This window comes from Leucoraja erinacea, chromosome 16 (genome assembly GCF_028641065.1).
Source record: "Leucoraja erinacea ecotype New England chromosome 16, Leri_hhj_1, whole genome shotgun sequence".
In the NCBI taxonomy this organism is placed as follows: Eukaryota; Metazoa; Chordata; class Chondrichthyes; order Rajiformes; family Rajidae; genus Leucoraja; species Leucoraja erinaceus.
In genome coordinates this window covers 39794519-39818054 of record NC_073392.1, presented here as the reverse complement: position 1 = coordinate 39818054, position 23536 = coordinate 39794519, and the positions used below count along the sequence as shown (strand labels likewise).

The 23536-nt window shown below is 41.0% G+C and overlaps 1 protein-coding gene across 2 annotated transcripts in view; it reads right to left on the bottom strand.

Moving 5' to 3' along the window:
* The window catches only part of vgll4b (vestigial-like family member 4b), a 132904-nt gene that overhangs the window by 18045 nt on the left and 91323 nt on the right, over nucleotides 1-23536 (bottom strand). For both annotated transcript variants that reach the window (XM_055648234.1, XM_055648233.1), the window contains one exon: nucleotides 21464-21635. In XM_055648234.1, coding sequence (XP_055504209.1) covers nucleotides 21464-21635 — 172 coding nt within the window. The remainder of the gene's footprint in view (nucleotides 1-21463; nucleotides 21636-23536) is intronic.

Genomic DNA, 23536 nt, shown 5'->3' with positions numbered 1-23536 from the left:
CTTGAGCAATCAACGTCCGTATGAGCATAAACTGTGGGGTTAATTTGGGACATTCTGTGGACTAAACCAGGATATTTAATAGCATATGACATTAATAACTCTCTTAACCACTGGGAAAGCAGCATCCCTACTTAAATTTCAGTTGAACGAATACAAACTTAACCCAAACGTTGGCCAATTCCATTCCTCAACCTCCTTTGTCTATCATGTCACAAACTGTATCTCCTACTTTAACCATACAGCACCTCCCCCCATCCCTGATCATGCAAAGATTGTCCCAAATATATATTTTGCAATCAATGGAAATATTATGAATAGATAGGAATGTTACCCATCTTTACAAATTCAAAAATAAAGTAACCAAAGTAGGATTGCTGTTGGATGGGTCTAAAGGGCCTGTCCCACTTACGTGTCCTTGACATGCAAATTACACGATCTCGTCATCGTGTTGAGGCGCACGGGCATTGTGTAGCCGCGCAGGGCCGGTCCCACTGAGAGGCGCGGTGGGGTATAGAGTTGTGCGCGGTATCGTGCGGCGCACCGACATTTTGTAGCGAACTAAATCTTCACGCGCCACCGGCCTGTCGTGTAACTGACGGCCAAAGTAGGACAGGCCCAAGACCCGGGCACGACGTAACGTCTCACCTCCAACAGCAGAAGAAGCAGGCAAACGATCGGCGAGCTCGGCCTGGGGCTCACGGCCGTTGCGGTCCGGATCCGCCCCCACTCCTACTCCCAGAGCGGGGCCAAGAAAATTGAAGATGGACACAAAGTGCACGAGTAACACAGCGGGACCGGCAGCATCTCAGGAGAGAAGGAATGGATGACGTTTCGGGTCAAGATCCTTCTTTCAGACTGAAGAAGAGCCTCGACCCAAAACATCACCCATTCCTTCTCTCCAGAGATGCTGCCGGTCCCGCTGAGTTACTCCTGCACTTTGTGTCCATCTTCAAATGACGTCACGCACTCCAGACGGCTGTGCGGGCGCATGAAGTCGCGCGCGACCTTCGCGGCTCAACTCAACCACGAGGTCGCGTAATTAGCAGGCCAAGGACACATGTGAGACAGGGGCTTTAGAAACAGCATATACTTGGAGTCAAATGGCCTCCTATGTTTTATGAAATTATGGAAAAGCACTAATTACAAATGTCTCTGAATATTGTGAAAAAACATAGGGTCATTTCTAGAAATCTTCACTCGATTATTACTTAAGTCAATCATCAATATGATGATAACACATGCCAACGTAACATCATAACATCCTTCACCTCGAGGCAGGGAATCAAACGTTCTCTTTTTGAGGTGGGACTGGCTCTTTCTCATAATTTAGTGTTAATTTTCCGATTAGTGTAGTTTGTCACCTGTACCGAGGTACAGTGAAAAGCTGTTTGTTGCCTGCTATCCAGTCAGCGGAAAGACAATACATTATTACAATCGAGCCATTTACAATGTGTAGATTCAGGATATGAGAATAACGTTTAGAATGAGGTAAAGCCAGTAAAGTCCGATCAAAGATAGTCCGAGGGTCACCAATGAGGTATATGGAATATGTGCACAATTTTTACTTTCTATTCCTCCATTACTTTTACACATTACTTCACAAAGTGTGAAAACACACACTGCTAGGTTCGGGGACAGTTTCTTCCCAGCTGTTATCAGGCAACTGAATCATCCTACCACACAAGTCCTGAACTATTATCTACCTCTTTGATGACCTTTGGATTATTCTTGATTGGACTTTACCTTGCACTAAACGTTATTCCCTCATCATGTATCTATACACTGTAAATGGATCAATTGTAATCACATATTGTCTTTCTGCTGACTGGATAGCACGCAACAAAAAGCTTTTCACTGTACCTCGGTACACGTGACAATAAACTAAACTGGTTAATGATGTACATCACATGATTATTATGTTCAAAGTTGCACTGATCGCGTTTTCATTAAATACAATAAACCTATTTGAAGGAAGAACATTTTAAACATTGTTAAATCATAGCAATGAAACAGAGTTCTAAAATTGGGGCTCGTTTTGAAAAAAGTGATAAATTTGAGCACTGCTGCATCTGCCAGTTTTGGTTTGTACAGTATTCTCTCTCTCACACACACACACCAGACCTACAAATGCGCCAGACTCTAAAGGGGGCCCAGTCAGGGTTCACATTCTGCACCATTACACACAGTATGCAAAAAACGGAAACAGCTTCATCAACCATTTTAGTACCAGTTCCCTAAAGTGTACAATTGGCAATTGCAAATTAAACTATCAGATCTAAAATCTCACCTTTAATGCATTTTTTTTCTAATTGCTTCGAACGGAATAAAAATCAACTCGATGGTTGTACTTCCGATTGCCTTCTTTTAAGTAAAATATAGAACTAAACAGATATAGTAACATTATTTACATATGTGCAGATAACATGTTCCCCCTCCCACTTCCCCCAACCTTTCCACTTGTCACTCTAATTTCATGTTTCATGCATCTTGTTTTTCATGGACTGTTGGCAGATCAATTTCCCTCCTGGGATAAATAAAGTTCTATCGTATCGTACTGTACATGCGATTTAAAAAAAAATTAATTAGATGTAAGGTCCTACTAATGTGCATAAAGTTTGCATTAAGGGTAAACTATTGATATATTCCTGCATAAAATAATTAACTGTGTTTGCTGAGGAAATGCATCTTCCAGTTAGTCAAAGTTGGTATGTTAGGATCTGAAGTACAGTATCTACACCAATCACAAGTGCTTGTGATCTAATGGTACAGCGGGGAGATTGGAGTTCACAGCTGAACAAATAATGTTACTTCTACGGAACACACAGGCTCAAACCTTAAAATTAATTGCAGCTGAACATGGAACTACCATCTGTTTTTATAAAAAATAGAATGGAAGGTTTTGGTACTAACCTCACTTTAATCATTGTCAAAAAGCATGGAGGCAGCCAATGTCCTCCCACAAGAAAGTCCTGGGCCCCTGAAACTTGGCAGGCTCTCTCATGAAAAGCTGGGTCGGCTACAGCTATTTCAACATAAAAGCCCCATGCAACTGCACCAAATCTGCGTACAATCTTTTCCCAGATCCCTCAGATAACTGCACGAAATGCAAATTTAAAAAAAGAACTTGCGGCAAAAATATTATACAAATTTGTCCGAAATGTTTATGTTTTGGGGGGAAAAGGAATTCCGTAAAGAAAATAAAAACAGGACTTTTATTTTAAAAAAGTCAGGTTTATGCCAATAATTTTCAACGTCGTATCAACAATTATTGCTCCTGGCATTTTACATAGACGTGAATATGAACCGAGTGATCAATAAAACAAAGTCATGAGAAAAGATTTCTGTTAAGTTTGCCAACTCCCCTGTAGACTTTTAATACAGAATATTCTCCTGCTGGGGAAGGCTGATGTCAGCGCTTGTGAACACAACCCAGTGAAAGGATAAGGGCGCCTTTGTTTTCAGCTGAACTGTGAAAATGAGAAAATGGCCCCAGCCGACAAACAAGAAACCCACACTGCACAGGTCATCTTAAGCACCTTGCTTAATGTATTTTAAAAGCACAATTCCTCCACCAGACACATCCCTGTTCTCCATAGTTTTGTTTTTCATCAAGGGATCTCGAAAATGTGATTGGAAGCAGAGGGTTGTGCGTATAACACAATATTCTCAGAATCTGCTGGGGTGGAGAAGGGGGGGGCAGGGGGAAATTAAGCAAGAGACTGCCAGGAAGACAAGACTCAAATTCCCATGTTACTCAGTTGTGACACACACACACTCACAACTGTATGCCAAATTCTGGGCTAACTCCAGATGACACCACGCTAGTGGGCTGAACCTCAAACAATGCCCAGAGTACAGGAAGGCGATAAAGAGTTTAGTCACATGGTGTCAAGACGACAATCTCTCCCTCAACATCAGCAAGGCAAAGGAGCTGGTCATCGACTTCAGGAAGTGGGGTGGAGTACACAACCCGGTCAGTCTGTATCAAGTTCCTCAGTGTAAATATCACCAACAATGTGTCTTTGTACAACCACAAGTCCACGAAAGCACGGCAATATCTCCAATTCCGTGGAAAGCCAAGGAAATTAGACGCCTCCAATTTCTAATCTGCTCCATAGAAAGGGTCCTATCCAGATGCGCTCCCCTTTCGATTGCAACCTTGTTGTGGTCGGGGAGCTTGTGTGTCTCAGTGACCCCTAGAGCTATGCCAGCGGGAGATTCGTCTCCTGTTAGGGTCTCCCATGCTGGAAGGGTAGAGGCGAGACGAAGAGCGATCCACTGGTCCTCCAGGTTGGAGGTTGAGCACAAGGCTAACAACCCTGTCTTGTAAAATACATATGTTACAGACACAGCAACTGAAGGAATCAACAAGGAGTGGAGGACCTTCGTTGCTGCCTTACATGCCAGGAGGCATACTAGGCAGTAAGTAATCATCCAGATGCATCACAGCTTGTGCAGCAACTCCTTTGCCCCGGACCGCACAAAATTGTACAGTTGTCAACGCAACCCAAACCATCACAAAAACCAGCCTCCCCACCTCAATGCTTCCTAGGGAAAGTAGCTAGCATGGGCCACTCTCACCCACGATTATTCTCTCCCGTTGGACAGAAACTTGGAAATGTGTACCGCCAGATTCTTCCCCACTGTTATAAGTCTCTCTCATATGCTGAGGATGAATTCCCAATCTTCCAATCTGCTTTGTTGCAGCCCTCGCACTGTTCTGTAATCTCTATTTTCTCGAATTGTATTCTGCAATTTGTATTCTTTCTCTTTTGCACTAATGCACTCACGTATAGTATGATTTGCCTGGATAGCACACAAAGTTTCACATTGCATCTCGGTACACTAACAATAATAAACCAACACTAATATATGCAAGCGTAGTAACTAAGCGGGACAGGCAGCATATCTGGGGAGAAGGAATGGGTGGTGTTTGAATGGGTGAATGGTGATGTTTCGGGTTGAGACCCTTCGACTTTGGGTCATGTCTGAAGAAGGATCTCGACCCAAAATATCACACATTCCTTCTCTCCAGAGATGCTGCCTGTCCCACTAAGTTACTCCAGTTACTGTCGATCTTCAGTGTAAAACAGCATCTGCAGTTCCTTCCTACATTAATACATGCAATCTTTCATGCATGCAGCAAGTTCAACTTCATGTTGGTTAGCATTTTTGTTTTCATTTAACTATGGCTCAAATCAAAGTGAATGAAAAATCTAATGGGTGTACATGTAATAGGAATGATTTGACTGGTTCTGCCCCAAAGAGCTGAGTAGTGACAAACTAAATTGAACGTGTCCATTCACACTGTTCTCTTCATACCATGATAGTTCTGATTATTCGGGGAATCCGTTGGGCAGTATTGTACGGTGGACACAAGTTAGTAAAAAAAAGCTTGGATTTGCAGAATTGAATTACGTCGCTTCTCTCATGTGCTTCAGTGAACAAATTGATTATCTTGGAATGTGGCCTCCAAACATACACACACACACACACACACACGTGAAAACATCTATACTCTGCAGTCCAACGACTGGTTGAATGACAAGATCCCAGAGAGCTTTCCATGTCTCAGGAGCCATCCCTCAATGATGAAATCGATTGATTTGAGTGCACCCGCACAACATTTGGTGATTTGAGCAAGAATGCATGAAGATTATGCCTTCAAATCCAGCACAAAACTCATCTTCTACCATGCAGCGCTCGAGAAGTTTGAAAACACACACCATCCAGATTCAGGGACAGTTTCTTCCCAGCTATTATTAGGCAACTGAACCATCCTCTTACCTGCTGTAGTGGTCCTCTCTCATCTACCTCATCGGAGGCATTTGAACTATCTTTAATCAGACTTTATTGGACTTTACCTTGCATTAAATTAATATAACTTTTATCATGTATCTGTACAGTGTGGATGGCTTGATTGTAATAAATTCAATAAATTATTGGTACGTGTACCGAGGTATGGTGAAAAGCTTTTTGTTGCATGCTATCCAGTCAGCGGAAAGACTATACAGGAGTACAATCGAGCTGTCCACAGTGTACAGATACAGGATAAAGGGGATAACATTAGTCTGTTCACTAACTGGATAGGATGCAAAAGACAAAACGCTTTTCACTGTACCACAGTATACGTGGCAAAACTACTCCAAACCAAACGTTTGCCTTCCTGGACTGTTTCTAGACATGGATTACATACAGCAGGTTGGAGATACCATTGGTAGCGTTGCAGTAGAATCCTCCAGATTCACCAGCCAGGTAGGCAGACCATTGTCAGCCACCCCCCCCAGGCCAACGATCCCAACAACAAGGCCCCAATTACATACAATTGGCTACAGAGGGCAGGCTATTCACATGCCTGACTCCAATTCCAGAAATAGCTACCGCATCATGGCAAAAAATTATCAGGTGGATAGAGGAAATGATTCATGGATGTTCTCAAAAAGAAAACACAACATCCCTGCCAACTCATGGGAATCCTTGGCCCTGGTCCACAGCTCCTCAAAATGGAGATGCATTCATGTATTCATAACAAAGGAGGAAGATGACTGAACTTTATTGCCTTCCATCACAGTGAGGAATGTGGATTCCCACTGTGGTGGATGTTTATGTTAAATTTATTTTGTGTTCTTTTCACTTAGTATGGCTGTACGGTAACTCAAATTTCACTGCGCCTTGGTTGGTTAAATGACAATAAACGCAAAAGCGAACTTGATAATATGGAGAATCTCGATGGAGAAGAATATTGTAAACAAGTGATATCCAGCAGTCATTCAGACTGAACCTTCACTAATCAGTCAAGCAATGGATTATTGTTATCTAATAAAGATCCATTGCTTGATTCATTAGTGAAGGTTCAGTCTGAATGACTGCTGGATATCACTTGTTTAAAATGTGTGTTGTCAAATTAAGTGACCATCAAAAAACGACAAGGGAAGTTAAGGTTACCGCATTGACGATTTGAAAATGACTTCAAAATGGTTCCCTTCCCTTTTGCCTCCAGCAATTCCAGTGGCTCAGGGAATACATGATGCAAAAGGACAACACAAACACTCCTGGCTTCAAGTGTAGCTGCCATGTGGAAGGAAGGATTGGTGGTTCCAATTGCACTTGTGAGATCTGTAGCCACACACAAGAACATTTGAATCTTCAGATGACACAATAAGGCCTGCATTCTTTGTCATTACCAGGGCTCGTGTGAAGTACTGCAGCCGCATTACCATCAAGTGTTTGGCGGCACTGGGCCTGTACTCGCTGGAGTTGAGAAGAATGAGGGGGGACCTTATTGAAACGTACAGAATAGTGAAAGGCTTGGATAGAGTGGATGAGGAGAGGATGTTTCCACTAGTGGGAGAGTCTAGGACCAGAGGTCCTAGCCTTAGAATTAAAGGATGTTCGTTTATGAAAGAGATGAGGAGGAATTTCTTTAGTCAGAGGGTGGTGAATCTGTGGAATACTTTGCCACAGAAGGCTGTGGAGGCCAAGTCAGTGGATATGTTTAAGGCAGAGATAGATAGATTTTTGATTAGTACGGGTTGTCAGAGGTTAAGGGGAGAAGGCAGGAGAATGGGGTTTGGAGGGAAAGATAGATCAGCCATGATTGAATGGCGTAGTAGACTTGATGGGCCAAATGGCCCAATTCTGCTCCTATCACTTATGATCTTATGATTACTGTCAATTTACACAGACTCCTCACTCAGAAGAGTGGCATGCGCAGAAAATGTGGGGGATGGGGAAAATACATCCCCCTTCTTCCAATTACGAAATTCCAGAAATTTAGGTCACAAAATTCCAGATTGATGATTATTTAGACCTTAGGAGCAGCGCAATCTCAATTTTGACGTACAAAATTGCTCATTTTTTGCTGAGTTGTACTTAATAGCCCATTCAATTCTTTACCACCAATACACATGCAAATGTACTTTTCTGTAGCAGTCAGTTTTCCGTTGCAGAGTACATCATGTTCTTCTCTAATGCCACCAATTGCAGAGCTGAAATCATGCCAGAATCAGCCTGGCAAAAATTGGTGATGCAAATCAGATTTTATTCTTTCTAAATGCACTTTTGAAAAAAATGCCATGCTGTAACATACATTGCCATCCATAATGTTTGGGACAAAGACCCATCATTTATTTATTTGCCCCTGTACACCACAATTTGAGATTTGTAATAGAAAAAAAATCACATGTGGTTAAAGTGCACATTGTCAGATTTTATTAAAGATCATTTTTATACATTTTGGTTTCACCGTGTAGAAATTACAGCTGTGTTTATACATAGACCCCATTTCAGGGCACCATGATGTTTGGGACATAGCTTCACATGTGTTTGTAATTGCTCAGGTGTGTTTAGACAATAGACAATAGGTGCAGGAGTAGGCCATTTGGCCCTTCGAGCCAGCACGTTTAATTGCCTCCTTCATGCAGGTATAAGAGATCTCTCAGCACCTAGTCTTTTCTTCAGTCTTTCCATCACCTTTAGCAATTTAATTGCTATTAATCAACATGAGGACCAAAGTTGTGCCAATGAAAGTCAAAGAAGCCATTATGAGACTGAGAAACAAGAATAAAACTGTTTGAGACATCAGCCAAACCTTAGGCAATCAATTGTTTGGAACATCATTAAGAAGAAAGAGAGCACTGGTGAGCTTACTAATCGCAAAGGGACTGGCAGGCCAAGGAAGACCCCCACAGCTGCTGACAGAAGAATTCTCTCTATAACAAAGAAAAATCTCCAAACACTTGTCCGACAGATCAGAAACACTCTTCAGGAGTTAGATGTGGATTTGTCAATGACCACTGTCCGCAGAAGACTTAATGAACAGAAATACAGAGGCTACACTGCAAGGTGCAAACCACTGGTTAGCTGCAAAAATAGGTTGGCCAGGCTATAGTTTGCCAAGAAGTACTTAAAAGAGCAACCACAGTTCTGGAAAATGGTCTTGTGGACAGATAAGACAACGATTAACATATCAGAACAATGGCAGGAGCAAAGTATGGAGGAGAAAAAGAACTGCCCAAGATCCAAAGCATATCACCTCATCTGTGAAACACAGTGGTGGGGGTGTTATGGGCTGGGCATGTATGGCTGATGAAGTTACTGGCTCACTTACCTTCATTGATGATACAACTGCTGATGGTAGTAGCATAATGAATTCTGAAGTGTATAGACACATCCTATCTGCTCAAGTTCAAACAAATGCCTCAAAATTCATTGGCCGGCGGTTCATTCTACAGCAAGACAATGATCCCAAACATACTGCTGAAGCAACAAAGGAGTTTTTCAAAGCTACAAAATGATCAATTCTTGAGTGGCCAAGTCAATCACCCAATCTGAACCCAATTGCACATGCCTTTTATATGCTGAAGAGAATACTGAAGGGGACTAGCCCCCAAAACAAGCATAAGCTAAAGATGGCTGCAATACAGTCCTGGCAGAGCATCACCAGAGAAGACACCCAGCAACTGGTGATGTCCATGAATCGCAGACTTCAAGCAGTCATTACATGCAAAGGATATGCATCAAAATACTAAACATGACTTTCATTTACATGACATTGATGTGTCCCAAACATTATGGTGCCCTGAAATGGGGGGATTATGCATAAACACTGCTGTAATTTCTACATGGTGAAACCAAAATGTATAAAAATGGACTTTACTAAAATCTGACAATGTAACCACATGTGATTTTTTCTATTACAAATCTCAAATTGTGGAGTATAGAGGCAAATAAATAAATGATGGGTCTTTGTCCCAAACATTATGGAGGGCACTGTAACAGTAAGCATTTTAAACAAATGACCTGAATTGAAAGCAACATTGCAAGGTAACTGAGTTTACAGTGACTTTCAAGCCTGTAGGGACTTAATGCAATACAAATAGAAATGAACAGCAAGATGTTCCATATGCAACTACAAACTGCACGTCAACACATCAGGTTTCATGCTCTGGAATAAATGAACATCATTAAGTACATTTTTTTTTTCCATAATCTTGCTAATATTTCTCTTTCCACAATTATTGCATAGGAATTCAAATCAACAAAAGGTTTTTCTGCAGATGTAAATAGCTTTTGTCTGTGACATGCATAAATTCAATTGTCACAATGGGTTAGAAACATCTAGGCTCAAAGGATAGCAAAAGAAACATCATTTACAATTGACCTACTTTTGACCAATGCAAGAGTCTATGGTTTAATTATTGAAGAACAGAGGATTCCCTGCTATTAGTGAGGTTAGTTTAGAGATACAACGCGGAAACAGGCCCTTCGGCCCACCTAGTCCGCACCGACCAGCGATCCCCGCATCCTATCACTATCCTACACACATTGGAGACAATTTACATTTACACCAAGCCAATTAACCTACATACCTGTACGTCTTTGGAGTGTGGAAGGAAACCGAAGATCTCGGAGAAAACCCACGTGGTCACGGGGAGAACGTACAAACTCCGTACAGACAGCACCTGTAGTCGGGATCGAACCCGGGGTCCAGCGTTGCATGCGCTGTGAGGCAGCAACTCTACCGCTACGCCACCGTGCTGCACAATTTAATTTAAATAATTATCAGTTATACTGATTAATGTTAAAATGTATGTAGCAGCATGAAGCAATTTGCGGGATATAACCTAGATTCCATGTAGGCTAAAAGAAAATGGGCCCTACAGAGATTTAGAATCGGAGTGTGGGAGATTTACAATTATTTCTCTTTAAAAAAGCACAAACTATGCATTTGCAGCTCTTCCTGGCGTCCTGTTTCAAAGCAAGATGTTAAAGAAACAGGTAGCTACAGATATAGGAATAAGGTGAAGATAGTATTCATGAAGGGAAAAATCCAATGAGCAGAAGTATCTTCAACCAAGCAACTCTAACCTTGTTATGTGTATAATAAACTAAAGTGGGTCAAGTGCAAAAAAGGCAAAATGAGAATAGAACTCTACCAGCAAAGAACTGCATAAAAGCACAGTTTTGTTTTGAAAGTCATATTTCAATTTTTGTTCCTTTGTCTAAATCAAGCCTAGAATATAAACTTTCTGCAGGTTATCTGGGTTTGGATAACATCCACAAATTTGCAATAGTTTATGCAAACTAGCCTCTAGAGCATGGGCCAAGATATGATGCAAAAGCCAGAACTGTACTGAAAGCTGCGTTCTGTGGAAGCTCACCATTCTGCAAATAGTGAAAGAACTCTGGAAGTAATTATATACCATTCATTTCACTGGCATTAAGTTGCAAGGGTGTTTCTGTTTTCCTTTATCTTAAATACAGATATTCGAACATGATTGTGACTCCGAGTACAGTCTGATGCATGACGTCATTTTAGCTGATGTTGTGAAAAACATGTCTTACAACCCACACAAGGTTCAGCTTGCTTCTGAAACAAAGACGACTTATACACCTCCGGTAAATAAATACTCATACTTCACAATGAGACAGGTGTGTGTGTGTCTGTGTTTGTGAGTGTGAGTGTGCGTGTGCGTGTGTATGTGAAGACAACAGTCATATCTTCACTTAGCATACTGAATTCTAAATTAAATAATATTCTCTCAATTCCACCAGTACAATTTCTGCTGGAAGACTGTGCAAAAATAACGAATATTTTTTTTAATACAGCCTAATGGCAAGGATAAAGCCTACGTCTCTTTCTGTAACTAATGAATGGTAGGGCCCTTGGGAGTTTGAAGGAACCTTGCTGTACAAGAACCTCTTAAATGGCGGCACAGGTAAATAAGGTGGCCATGGGACATTAGTTTTTATGACCCAGGCATAAAATCCAAAGGAATTGAGGTTATGTTACAATTATACAAAATGCTGGTTATGCTAAAGCTATAATAATGCATGAAGTTCAGGTTGCCAATATGAGGATGGATGTGACTAGACTGGAGAAGGTGCAGGCATTCACCAGAATATTACACCAAATGGAGTGTTGCAACTTTGAGGAGACTTGATAGGTGGATGAGCAGTACCCGATAGAGATATCTAAAATTATAAGGGGCACAGTCTGAATAGCAAGAAATGAACCTTTCCTCAGAGCTCTCTAAAATGAGAGTGCACAGGTTTAAGGTGAGAGGTAGGAGATTTGAGAAGGGATTGAAGATGATGTTTTTTCTAACCCAGCGAACTGGTGGAGACAGATTATATATATTGAAGTGAGAATCAACTGAAATGGTGGGTCAAATGGATTTAATTCTATGTCGTAGGACCATGACCCTAATGGAAATTTCCTAAAATGGCCGCAATGAACACTTTTACAAATTTATTTATTTTTAAATTCCAGTTGACTTACTATCACCAACAGTGAGCAATTTGACGGTGAGGTTTGTACTTGCTGGAGTGGTAGTGTGGTAGGAGGGGGTGGTGGGGCAGGGGGCCTGGACAGAAGGCTCTCCTTCACTCTCTATTTACCAAGTTTTCTTGTTGGTCAACCTCTCTAGCAAATCTGTTTTCAGATGCTGCCAGCAGCTCAGAGCTTAATCACCTAGTGGGAAAGCAGGAGAGAAAGCAGCTTTTGTTGCACTGTGTACACTGGCATTGCACATTTCCAATGTTACAATATTGTTCCTACCACCATGGATTGCTGGAAGATAAATAGAAATCACAAATGCCAAAATGAATTGGAAGAGTCAGTAAACCACATGAGCTACTCGCGTACAACCAAAAGTGAATGGCGGCACGGTGACACAGCGTTAGAGTTGCCGCCTTACAGCGCCAGAGACCCGGGTAGATCCAGACAATGGCCGCTGTCTGTACGGAGTTTGTACGTTCACCCCGTGACATTTCCCCTAAGATCTTCGGTTTACTCCCACACTCCAAAGATGTACTGGTTTGTAGGTTAATTTGCTTGGGTTTGTATATGTGGTACAAGTGTAAATTATCCCCAGTGTTTGTAGGCTTGTGTTAGTGTGCGGGGATCACTGGTCGGTGCGGACTCGGTGGGCCCTCTTCCAACACTGTATCTCTAAACAAAAACTAATTCTCAAATTCTCCAATATAACCTGTCTATAGAATATTTCAGGAACTGGGCATGTAAGTGGTCATAATCCTACCCGTACAACATTCTTCGTTAAGTACAATTGATAAACAGCATGGAGACCTCATCCTGTTTGTGAACCAAGTCAGTAATGAACTTCCATTGTTCTTCTTCATTTCAATGCCAGAAGTGTAAAGCATTATGTCACTATCCACTTTAAAGTAATGAATAAATCTTGTTGTTACACTATAGTGTAACATAAAAGGAAACAGATTGCTGTGAATGGATTTTTTTTTTTTTTTTTTTAACTCCCGATTGCCAGATTGTCCACATCCTTTCTTAAAACAATTCAAATGTACTCATCTCCCTACCTGTGTTTGCTGCTTTAGTTTAGGCAATAAACCAATATTTTCTGATTCCATACAGACTTGTGACCAAGTTACTGACTACTCCCACTTTCAAGCACCAATCATCTGACAAGGTCCACTTTCCTCATTAAGTATTGTTCAATGATCCAACACAGAGGCAGACACACTGAGCGGGCTGGAGAGTCAAAAAGAAGCACCACGCAAAACTGTTTGATTTGTCACAAATGGCCACGGGAAAATGGTGGGAAGTTTACAGCAAAGTCTGAACGAAAATGAAGAGAGGTGTCACGCATCTTAGAAATCCAGGGCTTCACAGCACATGGGGAATCATCTGCTGCTTCACGGTTTACAAAATCTGAACAAGCAGCAGAACCCTTGAACTCAGTTTAGCAACACATCACTTCCTTTGAGCTTAGCCAGGCTGCTACATTGCGGAAAATGTATCATTGCTTTACCAGCAGACACCAATGTCGTTTTACACCATTCGCGCACTAAGTCGATGAATCTGTTTAAAGCACAATGCAGCTTGTCAACCAGAAGCTACTATCTTTCCACCAAGTCCTACTAAAAACTTTAAAAAAGATCTGTATTTGCTTTGTGACTATGCACCACATTCTAACTGGATCAGGAATGCATGGAATGAGCTAAGCAGGGATCAGGAATGCCTGCTGCCTCTGCTGACAATGTGTTGTGATCAATTTGTCTAGTCAGGAATAAGTGAAATCTGTTTCAACTTTATGCCGTCCAGTACGAGACAGCCATAGGCAGGGAGAAAGAATGTGCACATATTTCCACCCCAATGAACAAAATAAGAACACACAAAACTTGCTACAACTAACTCTCTTATTAACTTGTACCAATGATCATCTCCAGCAAATTACAACTTTAAATGTAATATATATTGCAATTGACTATAATCCCAACTCTGGAGTATTTTCACAAATCAACATTTTTAAATAAATAAATAAATAAATAAATTTAAAGATATATATATTATATATTATATATATATATATATAAAATAAAATTTTGACAATTTTCCAACCCTTTGTATTTTCCTTCTCTAATCAATCTCAATTCTCTCAAAATTTGTGAATTAAAGTATCAAGAGTGCTTTATTGTCACGTCCTGAAACGGAGCAATTAGTCATAGAGATACAGTGTGGAAACAGGCCCTTCAGCCCAACTTGCCCACACCGGCAACATGTCCCAACTACACTAGTCCCACCTGCCCACATTTGGCCCATATCCCTCCAAACCTGTCCTATCTATGTACCTGTCTAACTGTTTCATAAATGCTTGGATAGTCCCTGCCTCAACTACCTTTGGTACGACATAACATTCTTTGCCTTTTAACCAAATACACTCTCAGTTACATGCTCAGAGACAGAGAACTACCACCTTAAAGAGGCAGAACAGCAGCAGTTTAAAATGGGAATTCTTGTGCTTATAATGAAGATAGACACAAAATGCTGGGGTAACTCAATGGGGCAGGCAGTATCTCTGGAGAGAAGGAATGGGAGACGTTTCGGGTCGAGACCCTTGTGCTTATAACTTGGTTGAAAAGCCAACCACTGAAGAACTAAAGTTTATGCAGGTGGAAGAGGAGCAGGAAAGGGAAATATTGGAAAATGAGTTGAGGGGAAACAAAAATATGCATTGATATTATAGCATCTTACAAAAATGTAATAACAAATAACATCACCAAAAGGGTTAAATATAAATTGAATGCTAGTCATAAGTTCAACTCAACATTTTACTGTACATCACCAGAGCATCAGATAGTCGCCTTGATTTGAAGGGAATTGGCAGCGATTGGGCATAGTTCATGGTAGGTAGACAAATAAATGGTATTGGGTTCAGACTGAAAAATGGTCTCGACCCGAAACGTCACCCATTCCTTCTCTCTAGAGATGCTGCCTGTCCCGCTGGGTTACTCCAGCATTTTGTGTCTATCTTTGATGTAAACCAGCATCTGCAGTTCCTTCCTACACAATAAAAATTGTGGATTCAATTTTGTTTCATTGATGCTGTACTTTATACTACGAAGTTTCGAATCTTATTTTTGGCCATTACAGCATTACAGGCAAGATGAAAGCTCCTCAAGAGTTTGACGCAGACCTATTGGCACCAAAAAGTTGGAGTATACAGTAAGAGTCCCACAGAAGACGTGGTTGAAGTTCTTACCGTTGAATTTCCAAGCTCCCACTTGGAAATTAAATACTGGACCATGCATGGTGAACCACATTCACATGGCATATAACAGGCATGGCTATTCATTAAATAAAATTAAACACCACAGTCACTCCAATGCGGCACAAACAACAAGCCACGTTACAAACTCTTTCCCCGAGTCTACATTTTATGGAGGGACAGAGATAATCTACTCAGCTGGCCCAAATGTCAAAACATCAAACTGCAGCAGTGTTATTTAACCCCATCCCTTTATGCCACATTCAACAAAAGTAGTTGAAGACTTGTGAAAAACAGCAAGAATGTTTATAAAAGCCGCCGAGGAGCCAAGATGGTCAGCACAATTTGTGACTTAAAGAAATTGTAAAATATATAAAAGTTAAAAACTACTCAATTTAAGAAAAAAAGTTGCAAATCATCCTGCAGGATTATTTTTTCCACCAAGGAGTGGCATCTCCAATTACATATGATCCATTGAACTCAAGGTTCACATGGTACACATAGACAGACTGATCTGTGTGAATTAAAGCAAAGGTCTATCTCAATGCATAATTTACTGAGAGATAGGTACATGGCATTGTTCTTTCATTGACAAACCTTATAGCAGCTGCTTAGGTTGGTGTTAATATGACATTGGCAAAGACAAATTACATTGATTTGTAGCACCCAAAGCAAAGTTCTTTGAGAGCTTAGTTCTTTGTTATGTGCAAAGCATTTCCATTGGATCCCATTTCATAATATGGCATGTGTTGATATCTTATGGTAGAAATACTTAATAAAACAACTGTGAAAAGCAGATGGAATTAAATAACCCATGGCTCCACCATAATCAACAACTAGTCCACGTTTGAAACCACGGACACTGGGTTAGAGAATTGATTTAGGTGTTTTTACATGCTATATCATCCTCTGTAGGGGACAGACCCAGATACCACAGTCATTGACACCCCTATAGAACGAAACTGAGGTGTTCGGATTGCAGGGGTTTTCCAACCTTCCTCTCCATAAAGGAGCAGCACTACTCTGCCCTACAACATGCAATAAACAAGTTCAGTACGTTAACGAGATTCCGCAATAACACACCATACAAAACTGCATCATGACACAATCAAATGATAGACTAAAAGGGCTCACGCCCATTACTGGTTCCAATATTACATTAACATTCCACATGCAGTTAAAAGAATATCCTCCTTCATTGCTCCTCTTCTCCCCTCTCCCATCAGGCAAAAGGTAAAGAAGTGTGGAAACGTACACAAACAGTTTCAGGGACAGCTCCCCCCCCCCCCCCCCCCCCCCCCCCAACTGTTATCAGGCAACTGAACCATCCTACCACAACCAGAGAGCAGTGCTGAACTAATATTTACCTCTTTGGTGCCCCTCAGACGATCCCTGATCAGACTTTGCTGGCTTTACCTTGCACTGAACGTTATTCTCTTATCATGTATCTATACAGTGTAAATGGCTCTAGTGTAATCATGTATTGTCTTTCTGTTGACTGGTTAGCACGCAACAACAGCTTTTCACTGCACCTCGGTACACGTGACAATAAACTAAACCGAACAGCACACTGAACCTGGTATAGTCCTGGTTCTGAATGGCTCCGCTAATTTGCTCAGATAACCTCCTGAGACTGCAGTTTATATCTGTTTATATTTCTTCCACCATTAAAAAGCATCCTCCAGAGGTTATGGGAGTGACACTCAAATGTTGCACATAGTTTGTGTTCTTTTGGAAGGGTGATGATTTACACCAGACAAAGCCATGTCAAATGAAAGACAAGTGTACATAACGTGATCTACTAGTGTGTACTTGGAATTCCTTCAGCTACATCTACAGCAATCCAATTTATTTTTTCAAATACTTATTTCCAACCCCTTGGCAGCATTTTGATTGAGACAGCATTATTTAAATTACGTAGCCACTTCCTCCCTGGGCACTTGCAATCCACGAGGGAAATCGGAACGCCGTCTGTGTCATTCCGAGATCCTTCTTCGCAAGTCACATGGAACATAACTTGCAGTAACTTGCCATTGACAATCCCCCAATGAGAAAACAGAGCATTTGTGGCATCTTTGACAAGTCACAAGCATTTGTTTCTCAGTAGCAGTCTTGATAATAGTCACCAAATCAAGACCAGCCTAACAAATCTCTCCCCACCTCCCACAAACATGCCACACCTTCCAGCTAGTCCTTGGAAAGAACCAAATCTAATTGCATCCCTACCACCCACTTGCTGCTTTCAGCATGGGACACAAAGTATTTCAGCGCAGAAGCAGGCCTTTCAGCTCACTGTATCTACAGTATACTGGCCATTAAGTACTTTTCCCTACTAATCTCAGTGATGAGCTCTTGGTCTGTAATCTGCTATGCCTTGACGATCCAACTCCATGTCCAGATGCTTCTCATCTGTGGGGAGAATATGTACCTCCACCACCTTCTCTAACAGAGCTTTCCACCCTCTGAGAAACAAAGTCCTCTATCAAATCCTCTCAAAACCTCTCCCTGAATCAACTCTATGCGATTACCACCATCTCAAATAATATCAACCAATTCAACGCACACTGTGGAAATGAACAAGATTTTCCAGATCGTCAAGCCCGATTTCCACCATGAGCCTTTGGCAGATTTTACAACAGGAGTTTATAAACCGAATCAAATATTTTTTAAGCCTTGGTTGAAACTACAACATGCACAACAAGGTTTCCGAATAATTCCCTAGAGTGACAGAGGAAAATGGCAGGCACGTGGGAAACCTGCTTAACGGGACATTTAAAATTAAATAATTTTATCTATTACACAGATTCAGGAACGTGCAATGAATGGGAGAATGATATATTTATTTTCCAAAGTCCAGCGCACCCTGTGCAACACGGAAAAACCTGATTGATAATTTCTGCCCAACTAAATCCTTTTCTCCAATAAGGATTGATCTTTTCCCAATCATTATCAGTTAGCATCATGAAGCACGATGAGGTATCAGAAGCTTTTTGCAGCCACATTGAGAACTGGTTATCATTTAAATACATTTATATGAGATAATTACAAGCAGTTGAATAAGGGGTGGGAATTAATAAGCTTTGGCTTCTTCCTGCTCCTTTTCGGACACATATGATTACATTTATTTATAGATATTGTTTATGACACTTTATAAATATTTGTGTTTTGTTTTTTGTATGCGGTTTCACATTTGCTTTTTATTCTTTTATTCTGTCCGAAATAAATAACTAATAAATAAATAAAATTTACATCGGGACAAAAAACGTTGTAGGTGACATCTTTGGAAAACATGCGTCAAGCTGGGTTTACTGGTATAGTTGCCAGAAGTGGAGCCCAGAGTTAGTTTTTCTCCTTTATTTATCTACAATCATAATGCAAATTACACATTATTCAGTTTGACGAGCGTGTAGGAAGGGAACCCCAGATGCCGGTTTAAACCAAAGATAGACACAAAAAGCCGGAGTAACTCGGCGGGTCTGACAGCATCTCTGGAAAAAAGGAATAGGTCGAGGCCCTTCTTCAGACTGACAAGTGGCAAGCATTCAGCTCAGCTTGTAGAACACTACAATACAGTGTCATAACACAAGATAGACTTGCCCATTGAGCCACCAGCAAGTTTATTAATTTCTTAATCAATGTATAGATTGCCTCAATGCCAGGCCAAGATAAGACTAACAACTCCTTCTGGTCTACCTGATCAAGGAGTTTGAAAGCCCTACATAGTAACCAGGAGCTTAAATAAATAAATAAATAAAGGAAACTCCAGCAAATAAGCATCAAATGTTTTAGCTCCGAAAATAAGGGAAGGGATTGGGTGTAAGAAAGAGGGATGGAATGAACAGCAAAGGAGAAGCAAATAAAAACAAGATTTCAATGTTAGTCTGAGCTCGGAAAGTTAACTTTTATTGGACATCACTTAAAGGTTTAGAGAAAACAGACCCTTCCGCACCGACCAGTGATCCCTGCGCATTAACACCGTCCTGCGCTAATTTTACATTCATACCAAGCCAATTAACTTACAAACCTGCTCTTCTTTAGAATGTGGGAGGAAACGGAAGTTCTCGGAGAAAAAACCCACGCGGAGAACCTATAAACTACGCAGAGACAAGCACCCCCAGCCCGGATTGAACCCGGGTTTCTGGCGCTGTAAGGCAGCAACTCGACCGTTGCATCACCATGCAGATTTATACTCTGAATCATTCTTTCTCTTAATGCAAGCAGTGTATAAAGTCCACAACTGGAAGTTTCCACCCATCAGCTGGATGGAAGCTTTGTTTCCTCAGTTTACATATTTTGGAGTTCCACCATTCAGACTTTAGTAATTGGTAGCAGGACAACAAATGTTTTCTTCAGAATTCTGTTACGCTGGTCAAAGTAATATTTTCAGATGCAATCCTACTGATTCTTGTTCTAAGATATATGCTTGCCTGATTACCCACCACAATCTGGAAACACTTTCCTAATGATAGCTAAGGCCTGACCATAAACAAACGTAATAAAATGGGGATGGGTGGTGTAAACGAGAGGAGGTTGTACCTGACTACAACACAAAACAGTGTCACACCGAGGAAATGCCCATGAATATTTTTGCCCAATCTTGTTTTCCCCAATATGTAGAGAGTCAACAAGCCCAAGTTTATTGCTTAACCCACTTTTGCCCCAAGACTCTCTTCTAAAACTATGTTGATTTTGTGTGGCATTGCTCCTTTGTTACTGCGACTAAGGCAGAGCTTTACAATTATCAAAAGATGAAGAACTATCCAAGTCCAAAAATTGGATACTCGGCATGCATCCAATTCAGATGGCATCATCCGCAGAAGATAATGGTGTTTCTGCCAATTCTCCTTAGGCAGAGGTCAAAGGGAAACGATATGCTATCAAATTGCATCTTCTAAAAAATAAAATCAAGCCACCATGTTGAAAAAGTACAGTGGATCATATTTTGCGTTGTAAAGGAAACCCCTACAAAGTTTAGAATGACGATACCTCAAATTATTAGGGTAGGGAGAGTATACAGGTCCATAGCACAAACTGTCAGGGCAGCATGGCACCGTACGTGTAGAACTACTGCCTTACGGTGCCAGAGACCCGGGTTCGATCCTGACCGCGAGGGCTTGTCTGTAGGGAGTTTGTACATTCACCCCGCGACCTGCATGAGTTTTCTCCGAGATCTTCAGTTTCTTCCCACACTCCAAAGACGTACAAACTTGTTGGTTAATTGGCTTGATATTAAATGTAAAATTGTCCCTGGTGAGTGTAGGGATAGTGTTAATGTGCAGGGATGGCTGGTCGGTGCGGACTTTGTGGGCCGAAGGGCCTATTTCAACACTGTATCTCTGAAACTAAAATGTACAACTAAAGTGAAAAGGGAATCAAGCACCAGCATGTGACAGGTTGGAAGGCCAGCATTACGTTTTTGCCCGATAATATTGCCCTTATCAACATGATAAGCCAAGAAACCAGACTGTGCAAAGATATACTGGGAGTGTTAGTATTTGGGGGGAAAAAATGATTATGGTTTATTCCTTTCCTCCTTCCTGCTCCTCTCTCCACTCTATTCAAGAAAGAGAAGTTGCTTTACACTGATTGAAGCACAACTGCTACATAAAGGTTGGGACAAATGGAGAATTTGATAGGTTTTTTATTTTGAACATGACTGACAATCATATTTGCAGAGACAGTATTTATGCAAACAAACTATTTGGTCAGGAGTTTTCTTCGGACCCAGACGATTTCCTGCAACTTTTACCTCAGCAAAACTAGACGAACGTAGAGAAAATACTGTAAATGACAACAGAACTCGAGGACAGGCATTACCAAACGTGCCAATCCAATGTCTCAGACTATTGCTTGCCATTCAGGACACTCCAACCAGTTCTCTCCTTTAAAACCAATGGAGCATAACTGCTCACGGAAGCCGGACAAAGAAAACTTACACTTGGACATATAACCTGCTTGTTTTGGAGACTTGTTCATTCTCACTTTCCACATCATCATCTCCGTGGTCTCCACTGAACTTCCTCTTGTTGGGGCTGATGGGCGGCGGTCCCGTACGATGGTTGGCCGGGATCGACTGCATCCTACTGTCGCTCCTTAATGCAGCTTCACCTGTAGATTAAAGACAAATATTTTATTCCTCTCAAATGCTGGTTGTTAGTACATCATAACAGCATAAAATTATGCTTTAGTGTTAGACAAGAAGTATTTTTTGTTTTAAAAATATATATAATTGCATCATCCCCAACATTACAAATAAATGTTTATTATATTTTACTCATTCGCTTACAGGCCATACCCAAAGGGCACAAGAGGGGAATGATCCTTCTTACTTTGGATAATATATCTCTGCATCAAGTTACCCAGTGCTGTGGGAAATTGTGTTTCTCTTTCCACACAATCAGAGCTGCAGCAAAGGAAAAAGCAGCTTGCCAAACTAAACTTTGCTGGCTTATTGAAGACTGTCAAATGTTCTACAGTACATCTACACAAGCACAGAATCCAAGCAGGCTCACACACACACCTCGAATGGGGATAGGGAAAATTAAGTGCATATGCCCAAGACTGATACCAGGCCCACGCCTCTTCTTCAAACTACATTTTTTTTTAAAAAGGCAACGAGCTGAAAATTCAAGAGATTTATTGTTGGTCGTTTTCCCCACTGCATTAAGCCAGTGGAGGAAAATCACACCGCAGTTCACCAAACAAATGTCCTATTTTGCTGGCTGGGTTGTGTCCTGCAGTCTCACCACGCACCATGACAACCGAAAATGACATCATGATTTTTGGCAAGAAACACTATGATAAAGCGAGACAAAAAAAAGGGCTTCAGCAGCAGTTTGAATGCATTTAATTTAGTTTTTGTCTAGTAGAACCAGATACTACGCATTCCACACACACACACACACACACACAATATTCATGTGACTTTTTTTTAAACGAGTCATCAGCCTCATTACCAGGGAACTTTTTGATACGTTTCCAATTCTGCTTTCCTGACAGCTTATTCATTTTGAAGCAGCAAGAGAACATTTTACATACATTTTCTTGCCCAGCTGAGCTGCTATGTATAGAATTTCCACCCTCTTCCCGGTGGAATTTTACCCTGACGCTTGCCAAGTTAATTATGCTCCCCAGGAAGGAAGTTCTCAACCCGCCACCAGATGTGAAAAAGCTAAAATAAAATAACGTGCAGGACCCATCAAAGTGGCAAATCGGACACTGAAAGTTTGGAAATAAATTAAGCTAGACAATTATACCTTGAAAATACAATAGTTCTGAAAAGATACGATTCACTCCGAATCAAAGCGTAATCCTTAGCATCTCTGGAGAGAAGGAATGGGTGACGTTTCAGGTCGAGACCCTTTCATCCTGCACCTTGAGCTGTGTACATCTAGAAATCTTAAACACTCTGGTTTATGATTTATACCCTAATCATATTAAAAACATAATTTCCAAATATCCCAGCCTACAAAAGTAAAGCAATCAGGGGAAATGGATGTTTAAATAAATGCAAGATTGTTCAGATTGCATTCTTGGTTCAATGCTAACTAGCCCTTGCCCTTGATTATCATCATGTACAGCAGAATTCTCTCAACACCGCAAATGAACAAAATTCTCAGGTGTGCCAATAATCTGGCCACTTTGATTCTTCCACAACACCGCAAATTATTATAACATTCAAATCCCATTCTCAGGTGTGCCAATAATTTGGCTGCTTTCAGCAGGAAAAGGAAGGGAAAAAACACTAATAGCTTTCTAAATCAGCTCCAGATGATTGCATTTGAGAAAACGCAGTTACTATGAAAGTTTGAAGGATACCACAGACAGCAGTGGAAAAATATGGACACAGCGCACACAAGCTGCCTGAGGAGGAGCATATCCCATGATCTATAGGAAAGCACTGCCTCTTTGCAAACTCACTCTCTGCTCAATGGGAAATTGTTTAATATATTAAATTGAAAGTCCAACAGAGTTATGAAATGGAAGGTACACAAAAAAGCTGGAGAAAC